At 48.7% G+C, this 23115-nt stretch overlaps 1 protein-coding gene across 9 annotated transcripts in view; it reads left to right on the top strand.

Annotated features, from left to right (window-relative positions):
* Window positions 1-5104: 5104 nt before the first annotated feature.
* The window catches only part of Gtf2i (general transcription factor IIi), a 93943-nt gene continuing 75932 nt past the window's right edge, over window positions 5105-23115 (top strand). For 4 of the 9 annotated variants that reach the window (XM_028870125.2, XM_028870121.2, XM_028870122.2 and 1 more), the window contains exon 1: window positions 5105-5520. Coding sequence is in view for 4 of the 9 variants with exons in the window: in XM_028870119.2 (XP_028725952.1) it covers window positions 5736-5751 (16 nt within the window). In the remaining 5 variants the exon portion in view is untranslated. Of the gene's footprint in view, window positions 5521-5729; window positions 5752-23115 lie in introns of those variants that run through there. The other 5 variants (XM_028870119.2, XM_028870114.2, XM_028870123.2 and 2 more) reach the window with 3 other exon arrangements.

Genomic DNA, 23115 nt, shown 5'->3' with positions numbered 1-23115 from the left:
TGCTTCACTTTGCCCAGTGATTGAGTAAAACCCAAACTTATTATAAACCACAGTCATCCTAGGGTTCCCCCTGCTATATAGCCTCCCTGGGTCTGTGGGTTGCAGTCTGATTGTTCTTTGCTTTATATCTAGTATCCACTTATGAGTGAGTATATACCATGTTTGTCCTTCTGGGTTTGGGTTACCTCACTCAGGATGACATTTTCTAGTTCCATCCATTTGCCTGCAAGTTTCATGCTGTCATTGTTTTTCTCTGCTGAGTAGTACTCCATTGTGTATATGTGCCACATTTTCTTAATCCATTCTTCAGTTGATGGGCATCTAGGTTGTTTCCAGGTTCTGGCTATTATGAACTTTTTTTTTTTTTCTAGCTGAGGATTGAACCCAGGACCTTGTGCTTGTGTGCTTGCTAGCCAAGCACTCTATTATTTTTTTAAAGCTTTTTTTTTTTTTTTAATATTAAAGCCATAGGTCCCTTATTTTTACACTTTATACTTTATTTGTGTGTGTGTGAGAGAGAAAGACAGACAGACAGAGATTGAGTTTTTAAGAGTTGTATCTGATGATCTCCTGCCATCCTGGGAGGTTGAGGAGGCTAGCCTAGGCTTTATGTGCATTAGTGTTTTCTCCTATGTGTAGGTCTGTGTGAGGGTGCTGGATCCACTGGATCTGGAGTTACAGACAGTTGTGAGCTGCCACGTGGGTGCTGGGAATTGAACCCTGGACCTCTGGAAGAGCAGCCGTTGCTCTTCATCTCTGAGCCATCTCTCCAGCTCATGTGTGAGCCCTATCTTAAAACCAAAACTTCGGCTCCATTCAAAGTAGCTTGAGGACATCTCCAGGGCTTGTAACCACCCTGGATATGATTCACTCCTTTGTCCAGGGCAGGCAGCCTGGGAATGACATCTGCCCTCTGGTCATACAGTAATTGTCTTCCTTATCAGATCTAGGCTTGAAGTCTTGCTGTTTTCTGTGGTTGCATTCAAGGAATGCTTGTTTTCCTAGAAATTGGCCTCAAGTTCAAGTGTACAGATGCTGTATCTTCTTGTCTTTTTGGCTGAGATGAAGGGCTGTAAGAATACTGATTCTGGCTTTTCTTTTCTTTCTTTCTTTTTTCCCCCCACATATGTATGTGTGTATGGTAGGCATATCTGTGTGTGTGTTTTGTGGGTTCACCTGTGTGTGTATGCATGTGCACATGGATGTCAGAGTTAACACTAAGAGTCTTTGCTTGCTTACCACCCTATTTATTGAGACGGGCTCTCTCAGTTGAACCCAGGGCTTGCCAATATGGCAAGTGAGCCAGCTTGCGAGGGGGCTTCTGTTACAGGGATTCACTTGCCTCTGCCTCCCGAGTGCTGGGATTAAAGTTATGTGCCACCACCACCCAGTTTGAAAGCTTTTTCTTTTCTTTTCTTTTTTTCCCTAGAACTGGTTCCGCAGACCAGGTTGGCCTTGAACTCACAGATGTTGGGGAATATTATTTTAAGGTGTGTTACTTTTGTTTATGTTGCATTAACTCTGTGGAGCTGTGTTACTGTGCCTGTCTAAAACACTTGATGGTCTAATAAAGAGCTAAACGGCCAATAGCGAGGCAGGAGAAAGGATAGGTGGGGCTGGCAGGCAGAGAGAAGAAATAGAAGGAGAAATCTGGGAGAAAAGAAGTAGCCAGAGAAGAAGGAAGACAACAGGGGCCAACTACCCAGCTACACAACAAACCAAGGAGTAAGAGTAAGATTTACAGAAAAGAACAGGAAAAGCCCAAAGGCAAACGGTAGACGGGATAATTTAAGTTAAGGAAAGCTGGCAAGAAACAAGCCAAGCTAAGGCTGGGCATTTATAAATAATAAGCCTGCATGTGTGATTTATTTGGGAGCTGGGTGGTGGGCCCCCCCAAAAGAGCAAAAGCAATAACACCCAGAGATCTGCCTGTCTCTGTCTCTGGAGTGCTGGGATTAAAGGCGTGTGCCGCCACCCAGCTGAAAGCCTTTTCTTTAAATAAAAATTTTCAAGTTAATTGGAAAGCCATGACGGGTACACATCTGTAATCCTTAAACCTTCAGGAGACTCAGACAAGGAGGATGGGATGTTTAAAGCCTTCCCAGGCTACAATGTTGAGTTTGAGAACAGCCTGAGCAATTTAGTGAGACTCTGCCTCAAAAGCACCTGTAAGTAAGGGGCGTAGGAGACAGCTCGGTGGTGCACTGCTTTGCCTAGAATGGGGGTGGCCCTGGGTTCAATCTCTACCTCTAAAACTGAAAAAAAAAATTCTAGAATCTCCAGTAAGGAGTCTTTTCTCTATTAAACTGTGAAGGAAAATGATATCATCAGTGTCCAAAGATATTTATATATTATTTATTAGTATTATATACTTATATAAGCCAAGTGGTGCACACCTTTAATCCCAGCACTCAGGAAGCAGAGACAGGCATATCTCTTTGAGTTCGAGGCCAGCCTGGTCTACAGAGAGTTCTAGGACAGCCAGGGCTACACAGAGAAACCCTGTCTTGAAAAACCAAAAGAAAAAAAACCCCAAAAAACAAAAACAAAAAACCCACAAAGAAAAAAAAAAAGATATTTGTATATTGAAGATGAAAAGGGTTTTAACCTGGGGGTTGAAGACACGAACAGAAAATTTGTAGGCCACTGTGACTTGTCATGAAGCACTAAGCATCTATGAAGACTTCAGACCCGGCATGTACTCAGAGGCTGACGAGTAAGGGTCGGAAGTTCAAGGCCAGCCTGGGTTACAGAGTGAGCCCCATTTCAAAGCCAAAACAAAACAATGACATTCAACAAGTCCTCTCCTGAAAGGATTGAGAATGTGTAAGAGACGAAAACCGTTTACTGCAGTAAGGGATGGTTACTCAGGAACCAGTTTGGACTGGAAAATACAAGTCGCTGGAGAGGCACTGCTGGCCCACGAAGGAGCTTGAGTACATTTCCAGCAGTGGAAAAGGCTGGCTGAAGATGAAGGATGCCATCCAAAGCCAGTCTTTCCCTGTCAGGAAAGTGGGCAGAAGGGTGTGGACAACTTTAGTATTCTGAGTGATGTTCACATAGATGTTATGATAGTATATTGTTACAAATGGTTTATCATTATTAGTACTGTTATTATTTCATACAAGGTCTCAGTATCCCTGGCTGGCTTCTGATTTTCTGTATAGCAGAGGATGGCGCCGAACCTCCCTCTTCCTGCCTCCGTCTACCAAGGGCTGGGGTTACCCATATGTCCCACCATGTCTGGTTTATGTAGTGCTGAGGGTAGGGGTTTGTGCATGCTAGGCAAGCACTCTACCAACTAAGCTACATCCTGGCCCTAAATCTTCAATTTTAGTATTACTTATTTTTACTCTTATGTGCCTAATTAAAAAAAAAAAAAACAACTTTGTAATGTTTCCTTTCTTTGTTGTTTTGAGAGATGGTCTTACCAGGCAACCTTGGAAGCCCTGAATTTCTTACTTGGACCAGTCTGACCTCCAACTTGTGTTCATCATCCTGCCTCTACTGCCTGAGTGCTGGAATTTCAGGCGTGTATCACCACACTCTGCAGAACTTTTGTCCTAAGCATGTATAGGGGGAAAAAAAATCATAGTATGTAAGTTTGGACTGATTTCAGGCATGGATCTCAGAACACAACCCCCGCGGCAAAGGAGCAGGACTCTTGTTTCGGGAGTTTGGAATTTGGTTAAATATTCCAAAGATCAGTGAAATCCCAGCGCAAAGAAAAAGTTGTTCTTTTGACAACTTAATGAATAGCTCTGGACAGAGCCGACAAAGTTGAGTCAGTCACAATCGGATTAGGCAAGTGAACGAAGGGTGTAAATATTGTTAGGGGGAAATCGTAAAAAACGTAGGCGGCTTCTGTAATCAGATTGCTTCCCAGGGATCCTTAAAGACTCCGTGGAGTGCAAAGAAATCCAACATGGAGATTCTAGACGAGGCTTTGTGGGTGCGGTTTCATGCAAGAAAGTCGAGCAGGGAACGCCAATCCTTGAACCCGAATTCAAAGGCAGGGTTTTGGAACTACATCAAAAGACTGGCTAGCACGGAAAGTTTTCCAGCAAGCGACAAAGAGGCTGGGAGGCTGGAAAAAGCCTTGTGGCCGCCACCTACCGAGAAGCAGCGGGTGGGGGAGGGCGCCCGAATATTCGGCTGGCTGGCGTAGGGGGTGGGCAGAAAAAATAGGAAAAAAACAAATGAACAAACACTACAAATTCACTCAATTTAGTGTTTTGCATTAACATCCAAGTTCTTCAGACACGGGCTTTTTAAACTTTTGGATTTAACTTAGATGAACAGTTAGTTGTTACTCTCGAAAGTCACTGATCTTATTTAACAGTTGAGAAGTAAAAATAAATTTAATGGACGGAGGAGGAGCTTTAAGTTAAATCTCTTTGCAGTTGTGGGAACAGTCGGAATTGTTCCAATTTTCTTTCTAACTGTAGAGGTGTGCAAAGACTCGAGAGAGGAAAAAGTGGAAATCACGAGTTCCCCACCCCCTCCCATCCGTTGCCTGTCCCAAGTTAGGGCAAGTCCGTTCTGGTTGCTTCTAAAGCCAGCTTTGAAAACATTGAGTTCTTTGTGTCCCGGCGCTGGGGGACTTCCCTCTGCAAAACAGGCGACAGGCCAGCCCCGGGGCTCCCCTGGTCTTTGCAATGCCCTCCAACTTTGCAATTTGCAAGGGAATGTAGGTTGCGAAGAGTTATTTAAGTGGAAGTTGTGGCCTGGAGCAGAAGCAAGGTGGGGAGGGCACCGCGATCTAGATCTCCGTTTCTTTCCACCCCACTCCCCTCCCCCATCCGGACGGCCGCGCAGGCCCCAGGTGCAGCCATGTTCTTGCTCCCACCACCCGCGCTCCTCCATTGACAGTCCTAGCCGGAGAGGGCCGGGCGCCGCGGCGCTCCGGCTCGGCCTAGAGGGGGGCGACGGGGGAAGAGAATCTGGGTTCATCGCGCAAGGCTGCCTGGGAGTTATAGTTCGGGGTACCCACCCGTCGCGTAGGTGAGCGCCAGTCTAGGACTACAACTCCCGGTGGGCGGTGCTGCTCGCGCGCACGCGCAGCGGCACCTTCGAGGAACAAAAAAAAAAAAAAAAAAAAAAAAAAAAAAAAAAAAAAAAAAAAAAAGGGGGAAAAAAAAGGAGGAGGAGGAGGAGGGTGAGAGAGAAGCTCGGAGAGCAGAGAAAAGGGGGCACCGGCGCCCCCCCCCCCCCGCCGCCCGCTTCCCTGCACGCGCTCGCCGCCCGCCTGCCGCGGTTACCCCCGGGCTTCGTCCCTGGTTGTTTTTTTTTTTTTTTTTCTTCTTCCCCCCCGCGTGCGGCGATCCGAGCGAGGAGTGGAGGCCCCGCCGGGGGCGGCCATGCGGCGGTGACAGGAGCACGGCCGAGACGCACGGGGCCCCCCTCGCCCTCTCACCTCCACCCCGTTCGCCAGCTCGCCTCAGCCGAGGCCCCTCCGGCCTCCGCCCGCTTGCTGTCCGCCTTTCCCCCCTTCCCCGACCCTCCCCGGCTGCACTTCGGGTGAGTCCCTGTCGCCTTAGAAGGGTCCCCCTCCTCTTCCCTCGTGTCCCCCACCCCGTCCTCCTCCTCCTCCGCCTCGGGGTGCCATGGCGAACAGGGGCGTCTTTATTCGACACTTTTCTGTCCCGTGTCCCCCCCCCGCCGCGGGGGTTCGTGTGCACCGACCCGGGTGTGAGAGTTGGGGGGTCGCTCTGGCGCGTTGGGAGTGACGGCGGATGGGACAACTTCGGGGTGAGGAGCCGGACGCTCTGTGACCCTTTCCCTCCCCTGACCCCCCATCGTCGTCGTCCGTCCCCCCCACCACCCCAAAGTCCACTCGACTTGGGGGCCTTGGCCGCGGACGCGACGCGGCTCCGGGGGAGGGAGGGGGAGGGGCGGCGGAGGTTGCGGGGCGTGTTGGGGGGGGAGAGGGAGAGAGGAGGCGACAGTTGCACGCGCGCACCCGCGCGCGGTGCGTGGGGGTGGCGGGACGGGGGGGGGTGGCTCGCGGCGTTTTGCGCGTGCGTCTCATATTCTATACCTGGGCTCGTGTGCGTGCGTGAGTGCGTGCGTGTGTGCGTGCGTGAGTGGTGGTGGTGGTGGTGGGGGGAAGGTTGTTCGGGGGAGGGGGTGGTCTCGCGCGCGCGTGGACGAGCGGGCGGGCGGGCGGGCGAGCGGACCCGCGGGGCCGCGCAGCCCCTTCTCCTGGGCTCCGATTGGCCGAGTCGGGCTCTCCGGGGGCGCGCGCCCAGATGGGGGCGCGGTGCCAAGGGCCCCTCCTGAGCCCCGTGGGGTCGCGCTCGGGCTCGGTGTGTGTGTGTATGTGTGTGTATACGTGTGTGTGCGCGCGCGCGCGCGCGTGTGTGTGTGTATCTGGGGCTCGCGGCTCCGAGGGCAGCAGACGGCGCGCGATTGGCCGGCGGGCACGGCGGGGGCGGGGCATCGGTGCCCTGGTAACTGCGGCGGGGGCCCTGGCAGGGGGGCGGGGAGCTCCCAGGCTCCGGAGCCAGCGCCCGCCCTGGCCTGGCCGGTGCTCCGCCCTGCTCCCAGGTGGAGCCCAGCCGTGGGCTTTGTCCCGAGCTGTTGGCTTGCGGATCCCGCGGGGCTCCAGGACTGTTTTTGGGGGGTGGGGTGGGGTGGGGGAGAGGAGGAGATGGAAATAAACACAATGACCGGAAGGAAGACCTTAGCCTTGAGGCTATGGAAATAATCAGTATGGCTTGGGCAAGCACCCAGACGGCGGGGTTAAGAGAAGGGATGGGGGGAAAAAGTTTACTTCTGCACCTCTGTTTTTTTTTTTTTTTTTTCTCATCAAGTTGTTGCCTTTTGGTGGGGGTGGGGGGTGCGGGAAACCTCAGGATGTAGTTTTGGCTGGTCTGGAACTCAGAGAGTTTCGCCTGCTTCGACCTCCCGGGTGCCAGTGCAACCACGTCCTGCCCAAGTTTGTTTGTTTATTTATTTTAAATCTTTGAGTAAGGTATTTTGTAGCTCAGGCTAGCATGGAACTCGCATTGTAGCCGAGGCTCGCTTTGAGCTCTCGATCCTTCTGTCTTCACCTTGTAAGTTTTGGGATCACAGTTGTAGCGCCCAAGTTTTGCTGTTTAGTGTATTTCCCCCCCAACCCCCCGCGCGTCGCGGCTTTGTGCTCCTTGGCTGCTGAGAGTGCAGATCTGAGATGGTGCTGGGGGAGCGCCGGCTGTGTTTGGGAACAGGAGGTGAAGCGAGGTGCAGTGACCGTCTCACACCGCCTGGTTGTCTCCGGGCGTTTCCAGGGCAAAGGGGAAACTAGTTTGCAAATAAGGGGGTGCAGGTACGGTACCCACAAGCCCTGGTTTCGGATGTGGAATGGCTGATATTTCTTTTCAGTTTCTTGCCTCGGGCTCCTTTGTTGCCTGAGTCCCGGGATCTTGCCTCACTCCCTGGAGGCACGGGAAACTTTCTCACTTACCTGCAGTCATTTCTGTAAGGCCTTTTATGTGTTACGAGTTGTTTTCTCTTTCACCCTGTTAAGATATAGACCAACCGTTCTCTGTTCTTCGGGTCATCCTTGGGCAGGGGCATGATGATGATACCCATGTTTGCCATTTTGGGAGACGAAACCTAGTACGTGCCTTAGGCAAGCACTCTACTACTGAGCACAGCTCCCAGCCCCGCCCACCCTCCCCCATCCTCACCCCGTTTTACTTTTTGAAATAAGAGTTTCACTAAAGTTGCCCAGGTTGGCTTTGAATTCCCTCTGTAGCCCAGACCATCTTTAAACTTGGTAATAATTCCCTGTCTCAACTGCTTGAATAGCTGGGATGATGGACCTTGGGGAGGAGGTTAGGTTCTGCCTTTGTCCCTTTGCTCTTTTTATTTTATTTATTTACATATTTCTTTTACATCCTGGCCCCAGTTTCCCCTCCCACCTCTCATCCAGCTCCTCCCCCCTTTGTCCCCCCCCCACTCCTCCCCTTCTGTTCAGGAAAGGGCCAGCTTCCCATTGATATCAACAAAACATGGCATATCAAAGTTGCTGTAAGACTAAGCACCTCCCCCCCCCCCAGTGTCTCTTTGCTCTTTAGGTGGCAAACTCTGGTTAGGTCCTTGTCCAGTCCCCATGTCCTCTGCCAGGTGCCGGGTTTATAGTGCCGCGCAGCTGTATTTGAGTATGTTTTTTCAGCAGCAGGTGTGCGCCTTTGGCCAGCAATCGAGAAGTTAGGGACTTACTCTCCGTAAGCAGGGGCCACGTGACTTCATCTGGGCGGCTCTGGTTCTCTGTCCCACCTCTGTCTGCTTCTGTAGAGGACTGATGAGGTCATTCCAGAGGCTGGGGTTCTGCAGGTCTGGGTTGGGGCCTTGACCATGTCTGGAATTGTGGGTAGCCCAGGCGGGCATGTAAATTACAGTCGTCCTGTGTCAGCATTCTGAGTGCTTAGATGAGAGCCATATACCACTACCACTTGTTTGAAAGCAGGATCCAGATGAAAATAAATGGAACTGTTTATTCTAGAATGCTTGCTAGACTGGTTGAGAGTTATTATTATTTTTTATAGTGTATTTGATGTGCATTGGTGTTTTTGCCTGCATGTATGTCTGTGTGAGGGTGTCAGATCTTGGAGTTACAGACAGTTGTTAGCTTCCATGTGGGTGCTGGGAATTGAACCCGGGTCCTCTGGAAGAGCAGTCAGTGCTCTCAACCACTGAGTCATATCTCCAGCCCTGGTTGAGAATTTTTAAAAAAGTGAATCGTAATTACAAAACTCAGCTCCAGTTTGAAAAGTGACTGTGGGTTCAAGTGCTGAGTTAAATTTGAAGTCTAAATAACCCTGACGGTTATTCCACTCTGAGTTTCTGAGTTATTATTTTAGTCATGACACAGTTTTCCCTACCCTCCGCCCCCCATCTTCCACTCACAGAGCTGGGGAACAAAGCCCAGGCAGTTCACATGGACGTTTCTTACCCGGTCTTCTCCCAGGTGTGCCGGAAGAAGCACCCCACACTCCCCACCGAGTGTAAGGATGGGTTGAGGGCCAGAGTGTGGCAGTTGCACTGTTGGGACATGCAAAGGTGTCTTTGGGATTTGCTCGTCCCCAGCCTTCCGATCTGCCCTCCACAGCTTCCCCCTGTCCACGGACCTCGCCGGGGCCACTCTCCGATGGTTCCTTGTTCCCGCAGCCCTTGCCTGTTCCTGCGCCGCCCGTTTGCTTATTTTCGCTTTGGCCAGTGGGAAAGTGAGAGTATTTGGCCCAGCTAGAGATCATTGGAGGGCTTGGAGGGTTTTCTTGGTTGTGACCTGATTAAAAACAATGTAGGCTGGGTGTGGCAGCTCACCCCTTCAGTCCCAGCATGTCTCTCAGGAGGCCAGCCTGGTCTACATATCAAGTTCCAGGAAAGCCAAGGAGATCTTGTCTCAAAACCAAACCAAACCAAACGAAAATAGAATGGCTGAGTAGGGCACTGCTGAGTAGGAAGGCTGAGAGTTTTATTGTACTCCATATAGGACTCTATATACTTCTGCCTATTATAGATGTGGCAAACACACATATATACATACACACATAAATACCCACAAACAGACCAAAAGCATGTATAGTGCTGGAGGCCTGCTTTACCACTAAGCTGCATCTGCTACTTGGTCTTTTAAAGCATTGGTTTATTTAGACTTTGTATCTTTGAGAGCCAATACTTCCTTAGCATTGGTTTATTTAGACTTTGTATCTTTGAGAGCCAGTACTTCCTTAGGTTTTTGGTGGTACTAAGGATTGAATGAGGGCCTCAGCTTATTCCAAGAGCTCTTCTGCTAGCCCCCCCCCCCCCACTGGTGGATGTAGTAGTAAAGCTCCTAGAGCTCTTCACACCAGCCTTGTTTATTACCCCCCCAACACACACACACCTTTTTTGAGATAGCATCTCACTGTGTTGCCTTGGCTGGCCTGGAACTCAGAGATCCAGTGAAATAAATGCCTGGTCTTAGTCGTAGACTTGATTTTTGCATTGCCTAGGCTTTGGACATGCTGAGCAAGGACTCTGTTACTGAGCTGTATCCTGGCCCTGGTCTTAGATTTTCTGACACTTAAAATTACATTATCTCATTTACGTTTTTTGACTAAGGAGGATGGCAACATATGCCATATGATCACAGAAAGGGGAGGGAAGCCATGTATATAAAACACATTAACTCCATGCATTTCTTTTTCCCCTCTTCAGGACAGGGTTTCTTTGTAGCCCTGGCTGTTCTGGAACTCTTATAGACTAGACTGGCCTCGAACTCAGAGATCTACCTGCCTCTGCCTCCCGAGTACTGGGACTAAAGGCGTGCACCACCATGCCCAGCTGTTTGTTTGAATGTTTTCTTTGGGAAGAATTTGCATAGATCTGGGCAAATCTCTTCCTAGCATAGAAGCACCATGTAGGAATTGTTGGCTCCTTTGTGAAGAAGCAGCCCCAGGCTGCATTTTCCAGTGTTGATCTGGGTTCTCACACATGCTGAGCCAGGCAGAGGCTCCCCTGAATGTCAACCCTGACTCCGAGCCCCAGATTCGCCAGTGCAATCTTCCGTGGTTTCCACATTTTCTCACTTGACAGTTTATTTGTGGAATATTCATACAAGTACATAAAATTAGCTTGGATTCCGGCACCCATTTAACAAATCATATTCATAGAAGAAAGTTGTCAAGGCGCTCGCCAGGCAAGCGTCCGGACTGGGACTTGCTCTTCAGCACCCACATAGGACAGTCAGCTGCAGCAGTGACCGTCTGTGAGCCCACTGCTGGGGAGGTGAGGACAGCAGCAGCCCCACCCCAGCTGAGCCCTGAATTCCAGGTCCAGTGAAAGACTCTCAGAAACAGGTGGAGCGCTAGAGGAAGATCTCTGCTTCTCCACGATGACAGACATCTGTCGCATACTCAGAAGGATGTAGTGGCACTAAGGTACAGCTCAACTTTAGCCTCCACCTTTACTGAATATATGATTTTGCAGAGTGCATTCCCAGCAAAGAAATTTTTGTGGTGGCTAAGTATACACACAAACATCTAAAGTCAGTGTTTACAAAATACCAGTGTGGGGCTGGAGAGATGGCTCAGCAGTTAACAGCACTTACTGCTCTTCCAGAGAACCTGCTTCTGTTCCTAGCACCCATGTTGGGCAGCTCACAGCCTGTTACTCCAGCTCTGGGGTGTCTGATACCCTCTTCTGGCCTCTTCAGGCACCTGAATCACATGCACACACACACACAGACATATTTACTCATAAATAAAAATAAATCAACCCCCTCCCCTAGATATCGTTTCTTTGTGTAATAGCCTTGGCTGTCCTAGAACTCGCTCTGTGGATCAGGCTGACCTCGAACTTAAAGAGAGATCTGCCTGCCTCTGCCTCCTAAGTGCTGGGATCAAAGGTGTGTGCCACCACCACCCATCATAAAAATAAACCTTAAAACACAAGAAATTCAGCTATGTGCTTTAAAAAACTATGTAAGATACATGTTAAGCATAAAAACTAAAATATATTAAAAAAGCAAAAGAAATGGAAATAAATACATCACCATGCACAAATATACCACTAGTCACGGAAAAGCTGAAATGACTGCTAACTCACAAAATAAGACTTTGGAAAAAGCTGTGTCGTTTAGGCACAGTAGAGGCATACCATGATCAAAGGTGAGTTCAGAAGGAATATTACAACACTTTAAAATGGTACACAATGACAAAGTTCCAAACTACGTGGGCGCTTCGACCCCAACTCTGGTCCTCCTGAAGAGCAGAAAGTGTATTTAACTGCCGACTCATCTCTCAGCCCCTACATTTTATTTTATTTTATGTTGTTGGGGTGCTGGGGATTGAACCCAGGGCTGTGTACCAGGCAGGGCTCTACCACTGAGCTACATCTCTAGATCTTAGGCAAAGCAAGTCTTGGTTTCTATACTTTTAAAAATAGGCATTTGGTATAAGGTGAGCAAACCTTTGGCGTGTCAAAGCATTGGTTCATTCTGATGCTGTCCTAGTTATTATGCTTCATCAGAAAATAGGTTATTTTATTTAGTGCAGGGGTAATTAAAGCAGCTGGCTGAGAACTGAGCCACTTTTAATTTATCGGGTTTAGGTATGAAGTCCTTAGCCACATTCTCAGAACAGCCATTTAGGGTAGGGGTGCATACATAGGCTATTGCTGTTTCCTAGGCTACAAAAAGTCCACCCAGATGCAGGTCTTCAAACGCAGGTGACTTTAGTGTGTAGCGTAAGGTCGGAGAACACATCGATTGTGTGCTGGCAGAGCAGGCTCCTCGTCAGGATGCTGGACTGTGGGCTTGAGAAGATGGTAAAGTCCGAGCCCAGGGCCTGAGCTGGATCCTGGAACCTGTGTTCAAAAGATTTGCAGGTGGTGTGTGCTTAAAGTCCCAGTGCTGGGAAGTGGAGCGGGTGAATTCCTGGGGCTCCCTGGCTAGCCAGCTTGATCTGTAAGTTCCAGGCCAATGGAGATTCGGTCTCAAAAACAAATTGGGCACCTTAAGAACAAATGGGAAATTGACCACTGGCTCCACACCTGTGCTCGTGTGCCTGGGAGTGCGCACTGGGGTGAGGTGGGGAGGGTGTTGATTTTCTTTTTTTCTCTCTTGATTTTTGAGACAATGTCTCATGTAGCCCAGACTCCAGTCATACTTGCTATAGCTGAGGATGGTCTTGAACCCCCCGATCCTCTGGCTGGGATTACAGATGTATGCCACCACACCTGGGAGTGGGCATCTTTTTGACTGTTTCCCTGGCCCTTCTAGATGAATAGGAGTTCCCCGTTGGATCCTGTTAGAGCCTCATTAGTGGGCTGTGCGTTCATCTCACCCTGACCTTTAAAGCAGAGCTACTTACATTTTCTACTCTTCATACCCCTTTGCCTGAGAATTCTTATGTGAGCCATGTATAGATTTAAAATCGGTACACAAATCAAACCTTTACTGATGAAAATTTATATTTTAAACCATTTTTGGCGTTCATACAATTTTACTTTTTATTAAAGATGGGACCTGCTGGGCAGAGTGATGCATTCCTTTCATCTAATCCCAGTACTTCTGAAATTGAGTTTGAGGCCAGCTTGGTCTACATGGCGACTTCCAGGCCAGCCCTGACTATCCAGTGAGACTTTGTCTTAGTTCCCCTGCCACACTCAGCCCATTCGAAGGGGGGTTGGGAGGGTTCTGGGTTTCAGCAGCCTAGCCCAGCCAGGGCTGCAGTCCCTGTAGTTCTGGCTTGGGCACCGTGCGTTTCCTGGCAGTTCTTGCACATTTTTATTTTGAAGACAGGTTCTCACTGTAGTCTGGGCTCAGATTCATCCGCTGCTTTAGCACCCCAGGTGCCTTCCGACTTCTGGCTTCGGAGTTCTGTAGGTACCCCCTCCTCCTTTTATTTTCTGAGACAGGATCTCATGCAGTCCAGTGGATGGAACTTCATACATAGTTGAGGGATTTCTGATCCTTTATCTCTCAAGAGCTGTATTCTAGGCATGTACTACCACACTCAGTCCATGGGACTCAGGGGATCAAGCCCAGGGCCTCTCTTAAAGCTTTCTTGACTGACCTACATCTCCAACCCTTGACTCTTTGAAAACCGTAGGAGTCGTTTTACAGGGTCTATGTCAACTTGGATCTGTCCATTTCTTTCTTCCTCATGGTTTCCCGGGTGAAGTGTTGAGGGCTGGGCTTAGTGATGTGTTTTCTTGGAGTTCTGTGTCTCCGTGTCTGGAGTCAGTGTTGTCTTTCTCCCTTGGTTAAGATGGAGGTTCCTCTGTTTCACTTGGTGAAGAGATGGCACTTGGGGACAAGGACATGGTTGTCCAAGCCCGTAGTCTAACCCCCTCTGCTTTTCCTTCTAGGGTGTTGGGGATGGGCTTCAGCACTGACCGGAGTGCTGTGTCACGGAGCCACACCATATCCCTACCGCTGTTCTTAGGTTACAGTGGAAAGTGTGTTTGCCAATTGTATCAAGGGAACGTCAGCCTTTTATAATAAACATCAAGATTCCAAGATAAACCAATAGCATCAATAAACTACCTTAAACGTATCTCAAAACAGAAATTTAAAAACACATTTTTAATAAAAATTACTAAGGAAACAGATTAAATGGAAGTGTGTTTCTAAACTGTTGAGTGTTTGTTGGTGTTTGGAGTTATGAAGAGCAGGTGCTTTTGGGTCAGTGCCTGGTAACTGTAGACAGAACAAGGGGTGTCTAGCACACACCCTTGATGTTACAGGGAGGAAGGCTCGGCGGCCTGAGGTGTTGCTGGAATATACTAGTTCACTGTTGAGAGCCCAGCACACTGCAGTGTGGCTGAACTTGTTAGGACAGCGGTGGGCTTGACTGTTATGTTAGTCTTTCTTTGTGTTGTAGGCATCATTTTAGAACAAAGTGAGCGACATTTTAGAAGATGGATTTTTACTTTATGGAGGACTGACCATTTTGTCCTTTTTTTGTTTTGTTTTGTTTTTTCAAGACAGGGTTTCTCGGTGTAGTTTTGGAGCCTGTTCTGGATCTCACTCTGTAGACCAGGCTGGCCTGGAACTCACAGAGATCCGCCTGCCTCTGCCTCCTGAGTGCTGGGATTAAAGGTGTGCACCACCACCGCCCGTACTAACCATTTTGAAGTATCTTATAAATAAAAGTTTCGGAGCTGAAGAAATGGTTCAGTGGTTAAGCACCGGCTGCTGTTCCAGAGCACCCGGAGCCCCAGCACACACATGGCAGCTCACAATCTCTGACTCCAGCTCCAGGGGACCTGACACCAAGAAAAGAAAAAACATTTCTTGAAGTTGAAGATCTCATTTTAGTTTTTCCTTACAATTAAGTGGTAGTTAAGTTATTCAGGATTTTTCTTGTCTCTTTTAGCCTTTTAATTTTGTAGTGAGTTTAGCAACTTAAATGATTTGATAAAATTTGGAGGTGTGTGTGTGTGTGTTTGAAACAGTGTCTTTCTGTATAGCCCTGGCTATCCTGGAAATCAATATGTAGATCAGGCTGGCCTCAATCAGACATCTGCCAGCCTCGTCCTCCTGAGTTCTGGGATTAGAGCTGTGTGCCAGCACCTTGGGTCTAAGTGCTCTTACTTTTTTTTTTTTTTTTTTCCGAGACAAGGTTTCTCTGTGTAGTTTTGGTGCCTGTCCTGGATCTTGCTCTATAGAGCAGGTTGGCCATGAACTCACCTGGCCCCTCCTCGAGCGCTGGGATTAAAGGCATGCACCACCACTGTCCCTGACTAGTGCTCTTACTCTTAACCCCTGAGCCAACCCTCCACTCCCCATCTCTTTTTGTCCGAATGGTGATAATGTGCAAATCTTTACAAGCTCTCTTCCTTTGGCTCATGATAAAAGCAGAAATATAGTCAGGACAGATTGACATGGAATTCATTACTGATCAGAACTCTGAGGACACAGATGAACCTGATCCCTGATACTCATCTCCACCAGGAAACAGAAGAAGCTCTGAGAGAATGGACGGTGTCTGTTTTCAGAGCTGAGAGGAGGCACCTCATCTATTAGACAGCAGCCTCCTGGGCTGGGAGACGGCACAGCACAGAGAAATCATAGCGGGGGAGTACAGGAGAACTGCTCCTGCAGACCCCCGCCAGGAGACCCAAGGTCCAGAAGAGGTGGCAGCTGGGGCACTCCCGCACGTGACCCTCACCACTCCTGTTCTGGCCTTGTGTGATTTGGGGTCGCTGGGTGGGAAAAGCCAGGGACAAGCAGTCGGTAGTTCCCAGGATGCTTGGCCTGGAGTAGCAGGATGTGGGCTCCAATAGGCTGGATGGGGCTCCTTCCTGTGTCTGGTGCTTGCTTAGCTGCCCTGGCCTCGGATCCTGGTCCCTGGGGTTCACATAATTTCCGTGTGCTTTAACAATGGCTGAGTACTACAAGTACTACAAGTACTCGTAACTACCAGTAACAACCAGAGTACTGTCTGCCTGCATGTGTTTGAGGAGCTTCCGGGGGGCCTCCATTGAGTGAGAAGGTACAGGTCCTGACTACAGTAAGAGCACAGATCTTGCATCTGACAGTTCAATTGGTGAAGGAGAGGGAAATCAACACCATGTTTGTGGCTCTGTAGACCGCTAATGTCATGGCCACCGTGTGAGGCAGGTGCCTGGTGCAGATGGCGAAGGCACTGAGCCTGTGGGTGGAGGACACACCCTGCACCCGTGTGCACAGCTGTGACAACAGGCCAGGTGCCTGTCACCCCAGGAAGGGCTGGCTGCACAGATTCTGCGGCAAGTTGGCACTACAGAACCCAAAAGCCACTGCAGAGGTGGCAGCAGCCCAGACTTTGGCTCTGTTTTGTGCACGGTGGCGGAAGTTGGCCAGAGAGCAAGGATGCCACCCATCCCGGGCCAGTCTTCATTTCCATGACAGGCGGCCTGAGGGTGAGTACGCAGGGATGACCCCACTTGGCTCTCCTTCCTCACAGTGCATTTCAAAATTGCTGTCAGTCTCACCGGGCCTGGCTCACAGTGAAGCTTTGTTCTGGGTGTGTGTCTGAGCCGGAACAAACCAGGATCTGCAGGGTTTGCCCTGTCCCCGGTGGTGGTGATGATGATGATGAGGAGGAGCAGGAGGAGGAGGTCCTCCTGGTGCCTGGCCTGCTTTTCCATCTCTTTCCCAGGATACTGCTGCTGCCTTTGCTTTGTGAGAAGTGTTCAGTTTGCAGTGGACTGGTGCTGATCACAGCTGGTCCTGGGTTATCCTCTTGTGGCTAGTCACTGAAATTGGTCCAGCCTAGGCTCCTGACTAACACATTGTTTTTGCCATGGGGTCATGGTAGAAGCATTGGCAAGCTTGTGGCCCGAGGCTCTTGCTTGTGCTTTGGGTGGGAATGGAGAAGACAGACAATATATTTTGTGTTCTTGAGCCTAGCTGTACATGGAATCTGTGCAACCTTGAGATATTAACTAAATTAATAAAACTGCTTTTATACTTGAGTTGGCCTGAGTTGGGAATTTGTAATCTCACAATTTAAGATCTGCCTGATAATTCATACTGTTATTTAGACAATAAATATATTTACAGCAGGGCTAGAGAGTTGGCTCAGTGGTTACGAACACTTGTTTTTCTAAAAGACATGGGTTTGATCCCAGTACCCACATTTTGGCTAACAACTAACTCCAGTCCTGGGGGATCCGATACCCTTTTCTGACCTCTGTGGGCACATAACACACAAACATACATACAGGCAAAACATTCATACACATAAAATAGTAACTCCAGCTGGGCATGGTGGCACATGCCTTTAATCCCAGGAAGGAGGCAGAGACAGGCAGCTCTCTGAGTTAGTCTGGTCTACGGAGTAAGTTCTAGGGCAGCCAGGGCACACAGAGAAATCCTGTCTTGAAAAAGAGAAGGGGGAGGGATATGTACAACAAAGAATATTTAAGGCACTAATCATTCTTACTGAAAACAACTGAGAGTGCTCTGAAATTATACATTTTTTTTTTTTTTTTTAAAAACAAACCTAAGAGGGCTGGAGAGATGTCTCAGTGGTTAAGAGCTCTTTGTCTGCTCTTGCAGACAAACAAAGTTCAATTCCTATCACCCACGTGGTGGTTCAATCATCTGTAACTCCAGTTCTAGGGGATCTGATGTCCTCTTCTGACCTCCATGGGCACCAGGCATGTACGTGGTACATATAAATAAATACATACAGGTAAACACTCATACACATAATAAAAATCTAAAACAATTGAAGAAAAAAACCCAAGAAATGTTCCCCCAGAGAGGCATTTGGAGAGAAGAGGAAGAGGGCGCAGCTGGACAGTGCACTTAGAGCCGTTCTTCACACAAGACACGCAGTCAAGGGAACGAGAGTGCCAGTAATGGAAATGGGAGCCCCCCATGCTCTGTTTGGAAAGGAAGCACGTTGGGGTAAGAAGTTGAGAAATCAGCACAGGCATCGAAGTCGTTGGTCAGACGTAGGATGCTTCAGGTGAGATCCAGCGGGCAGGGCTGCTGAGGACCCTTGTTTGTGGTGATTCCGGGAGGAAGCGGCTTCATTCTGACTTCAGATTATAAACAGCTTTACAGAATTAAGGTATCAGCACATAAAGACAAAATTAAATAAACAAATGTGTAAGTATAGGAGATATGAGCAAGAACCACTAGAAATAACAAACAACTCTGCCCAGACTGGAGGTCTTTTAGTCACCAGAGACTTGTGAAAATTCTTTTAGGTCTGAACAAATCTAAGACATTTTTAGGGGTAGGAAACACAAACGTGACAGAAGTGAGTGAAACGGAGGGTAAGTCAGAAGAAGTCTGGTTCAGCAGCGAGGGAAGAATGAGCAGTGGTGAGATGGCAAGAGACCTGGGATGAAGGTATCCACTATGCACAGGGAAGCTGAGCCGCCTTTTTGTTTTGAGACAGGCTCTCACTTTGTGGCCCTGCCTGGCCTCTGCCTCCCGAGTGCGCGGTTAAAGGTGTGAGCCACGATGCCCGGCTCAGGCTGAGGCTCAGGCTGAGGCTTCATGGGAGACGGAGAATGGCAGTCTGAAGAGGTGGTGGCTGAGTTTCCCCCAGCCAGACATATATACATATATAAATATAGCCCATCGTTAGCCCTGTGAGTAACAAACATGGAGTGGAAAGAAATCTGCCCTGGATACATGGTGACGCCATAGAGAGTGAAGACAAAACATCTTAGAGATAAGTGGAGGTTATGTGCACAGGGATTATCTTTGAAGGACGCTGTCGATGGCTTTACAGAGACAGCGGTGGAGGACAAAATATGACTCCGAAAGAGATGGAAGGGTTTGAGTGTGGAGAATGGAAACAGCCGTTAGGTGGAGTTTCCATTGCTGTGAAAATGCCCCACAAAAAGACTTTTTAGCAAACAAAACCGGAGTTTGTCACTGGAAGGCAGTTCTGAAGGACTGATGTCAGGCAGAGGGACTATCTGAGACACAAGAATAAGCAGAGAATATCATAAGTAAGTGATTGTTTTAAATAGATATAAATGGTTTCAAACAAAAGTGATGCTGCATTAAAAACTCAGAATGTATGGGCTGGAGAGATGGCTCAGTGGTTAAGAGTACTGGTTCCCATTCTAGAGGACCCAAGCTTGGTTTCCAGCACCCACATGGGAGCTTACAACCGACTATAACTATAGTTCCAGGGGATCTGACACGGTCTTCTGGTTACCACAGTACCGGGCATACCATGGTGCGCATACATGCATACATACAGCTAAAACTCTCACAAATAAATCAAAGGATAAAATAAAAACACTCAGAATTAGGCCAGCAAGATGGCTCAGCAGGTAAAGGCACTTACCACCAAGCTTGGTAATTTGAGTTGGATCCCTGGGATCCATGTGGTGGAAGGAGAGACCAGATTCCTACTGTCTGTCCTCTGACCTCCATATGTCCATGGTGGCACATCCCTACCTCTACCTACACTAAACAAATGAACGAAAAAACGAAAACCAAAACCAAATTCCGAAGGTGTTAACGTCACCATAACAATTTCCAGAATCAAAAGAAGAACAAGGGTTGGAATGATTGGCAGTTTATACAAATAGTGTATAGCCGGCACCAGGATTGGACATCATCGTCTTCACGATGGGCACAGGGTATAGAGTGAAGATGCTTTAGAAAGGAACTTAGGCCGGGCGCTGGTGGTGCACGCCTTTAATCCCAGTACTGGGGAGGCAGAGATAGGTGGATCTTTGTGAGTTTGAGGCCAGCCTGGACTGCAGAGCGAGTTCCAGGACAGGCACCAAAACTACACAGAGAAACCCTGTCTCAAAAACCAAAAAAAAAAAAAAAAAGAAAGAAAGAAAGAAAGAAAGAAAGGAACTTAGCTCTCCTAAATGTTGGTAAGTCTGATGGAGTTAGTACGTTTAAACATTTCTGGTATCGATGATCATATATCAGCTATAAAGATGCTTGTTTGTTTCAGTACTGAGAATTTTAAAAATGTTAAACTAGGGGCTGGAGGTGTTGCCCAGTGGTTAAGAGGGATGGTTGCTCTTGTAGAGAACCTTATTGGGTAGCTCATGCCTGCCAGTAACTCCATCTTCAGGGGCGACTGTTCAGGCACCCCAGCAGGTACAGATACATATACAAACAGTGTGTGCACACACAAACACACTCACTCTTTCTAAATAAGTAGACTCTTTAAAGTACGTTGAGATCGAAAGGTCACGGTACTTTTGCTGAGCTGCTGAGAACTCCATGGCATTATTTGACAGACTGCTGTGCAGGTAGGTAGGTACCTACAACTCTTTGAGAATGTGGAGATCCACTAACGGCTGGGACAAGGTCAGCCCCCTGCGGCAGCTCCCAGCTCCATCCCCAGCCCTTCAGGCTCTTGTCTGCCGACACATGACTTGGAGCTGTGTTTGCGGTCTCTTCTCAGACGACCTGTCCGTTTCCTTCTTTTTCTGTAGGTGTTCTGTGCCAGTAACCTGTGGAGAACATTGTCTCCGAGATGAGAGACTTGCTTACTGGCTGAGGGTCCTTGCTGTTCAACCCTTGCCTGACTCATTCTGTTAGCCCCAGGGTGCCTCTGGGGGCTGAGAAGGGAGATGAGTGTGTTCCATATAGCTTGGTCTCTTAGTTGTCCATGGGGACTTCGTGTGATGATGAAAACGCTCTGTGTGTAGGTGCAGGTGGCTCTTCTGCATTTGAGATGTGGCTAGTGGTCCTGAGGAAGGAACTGAACCTTTAATTTGCTTCCATCTTAGCCTCAATATGACTAACTGCGTGTGGTTGCCGGCTCCCACGCTGGAGGACCCTCCCTGGGCTGTTTCTCTAGTGCAGACTTTCTGCCGTGGATGGTGGATGTCTTCTCCCCACACCCTCCTCCTCAGGAGTGTGGGAGATGCACACATCCTGGGGAGCCAGACCCTCGTGTGACCTCCAGGAAGGGTCTGCTGTGCCTGTGCGTTCTCACATCAGTTCCCCTTTTCCCTTTTCTAGTGGTACTGGGGCTAATGAGAGCTCAGAGTTGGTGGCCAGCACCTTTGTTTATGGAAGACACAGCCGGGCACAGTCCTGGGCTCTGCAGTTTCTGGGAAATGTGAGACGGGACAGTCGCCAGGTGAGGGGCTCTGTCAGTGGCCCTCCCAGGAAGACTGCTCAGGAAATTGCCTCTTGGCAGCAGAGATGGGGCCAGCGAGGTACTAGAGCCCCTGACAAAAGTCTTCCCTGCCCTCAAGCCCAGCTGGACTCCTGCCTCTACAGTCAAGAGCACTCTCCCTTCAAGGAGTCCGTCACCCCCTCCTGAGTAGCTCCAAAAAAGGAGGTTAGCAGCAGGTGGTGGGTGGCACCTGTGGGCTGTTGATGGGGGTGGCATTTGTCTGGATTAGACAAAAAATAAATACGATCTTTATTTGAGAATTTCATACTTGCTTGCCCTCACATATAATATATTTTGATCATGTCTCCCTTCTCTTGTTGAGACAGGGTCTCACTCTGTAGCCCTGGCTGGCCTGGATCTCACTCACAGGGATCCACCTGCCTTTGCCTCCCCAGTGCTGGGATTAAAGGCTCTCCGGTGTCTTAAAGCACATCAAGGTGACTTTAGGGCAGGTTTATGGCAAGCAAGTCTGGAAGCCGGTAGTAGATAAAACATCATCCTAGTTTTTTGTTCTGATTCCAGTTAGGGCCACATGGCTTGGACAGAGCCCTGCAAGTGTAAAATGAGAACGTCTTCTGTATTTATTTAATTATTCATTTATTTATTCCTTGCTGGGAAGTTTGAAAAGTGAGCTTTAGAAGAAATATGAGCTTTCAGAAATGACAGGATATTTTAAGTGAATATCTGTGATTATGGAAAAACGATTATTTAATTATGACACCTCTCTATATTCCATATTTGTACAGGTTTATCGAAGAGAAAAGAATGCAGCACAGGCTTTCCTGTGTGCTGTTTGCGGGCTTGTGGCTCCATCTCCTGACTCTGTCTCCAGTCGTCATGGGGGCCTTGTTTTTTGAGACAGTATAATTCAATAGTTTAGCAGAGGAAAGCGACCTTGGTGGGTTGGAGCCAAGGGGCACCACAGAGTCACACCATGCAACAGAGCTCACTGGAAGGTTTATTGGGGAGGTGCAGAGGTGGCTGCTGAGGGAGAACAGAAGTAGAGAGACAGAGAGAGGTGTGTAGGAGTCTGTCAGAGTCCAGCTTCGACCTGTTGAAGGATTCTTGGGGCGAGGAGAGAGAAATGAGAAAGGATTAGATAGAAATCTAGGCGGAGACAAGAAAGAGACACAGGATAGCTTCTGGAGGGCCCTGGGTCAATACCGAGTCATCTTGAGGTTTATTCCAAAGGGGTTTTTATACAATGCCAAGGGGCAAGGCAAAAGACCTCCCCCTTTCAAGATCAAAGCACACTGTATAGCCAAGTGCAGACCCTTCAAAATACCTGGTAACCATGCCCATAGTCAAATCATCCCCTTATGCAGCTCTGATGGGTAAAGCAAACCCAGACCTTGTGACCTTGAATAAAGTCTTACTAGGAAGCCTCAGTGGGCCTTCACAGAGGGAAGGGGTTGCCTTTTCTAAGGGGATATATATAGCGCATGTGCATAGGGAGGGTACTCTTCGTGGTGGCTGCAGTAGCTACAGGGTCACATCTTGCCTGCTGCTGATTAGGTCCTCGAGAGCAGGCCAGTGTAAATGCCTGAATGCTAACATTCCTCCCTCTTGTTTATTATAAAAAGGTGAGGAAATAGGAAGGGATAGCTGGTGAGGTGGGAATGGGGGCGTCACACTCTAGACTGCTTTCTGCTTTCTGGGGGTGTCAGCATCTTGGGGGGAACCTGAGAAAGCTGGGATGCTGGCCAAGTCCTGGGATAGCTGTCTGTTTCACTGCTGTCTGGTGCTAGGAAAGTGCAGGTCTAGTCGAAGCAGTTGTAAGGTTGGTTGGACCACTTGGGGCTAGCCACTTTGAGGCCGTCCGGGATGCAGGTGTTGAGAGGACCTGGCAGGATGCTGGCAGAGCAGAAGATTAAGTTTAGTAGGGGAATTTTTTCTTAAGTCCTGGTTATTAAGGGAGGGGGGGAGTCCCAAGACCAGGGGAAGGTGGGGGAGATCCCACCCTCAGAAATAGGAAGTAGGTCGGGAAACTTAGGCTGTTGATTGACAATACTTATCTGGAGTGCAT

This window comes from Peromyscus leucopus, chromosome 23 (genome assembly GCF_004664715.2).
Source record: "Peromyscus leucopus breed LL Stock chromosome 23, UCI_PerLeu_2.1, whole genome shotgun sequence".
Classification (NCBI taxonomy): Eukaryota; Metazoa; Chordata; class Mammalia; order Rodentia; family Cricetidae; genus Peromyscus; species Peromyscus leucopus.
Note: the sequence above shows the minus strand (reverse complement) of the source record. Positions and strands in the feature narration are given on the sequence as shown.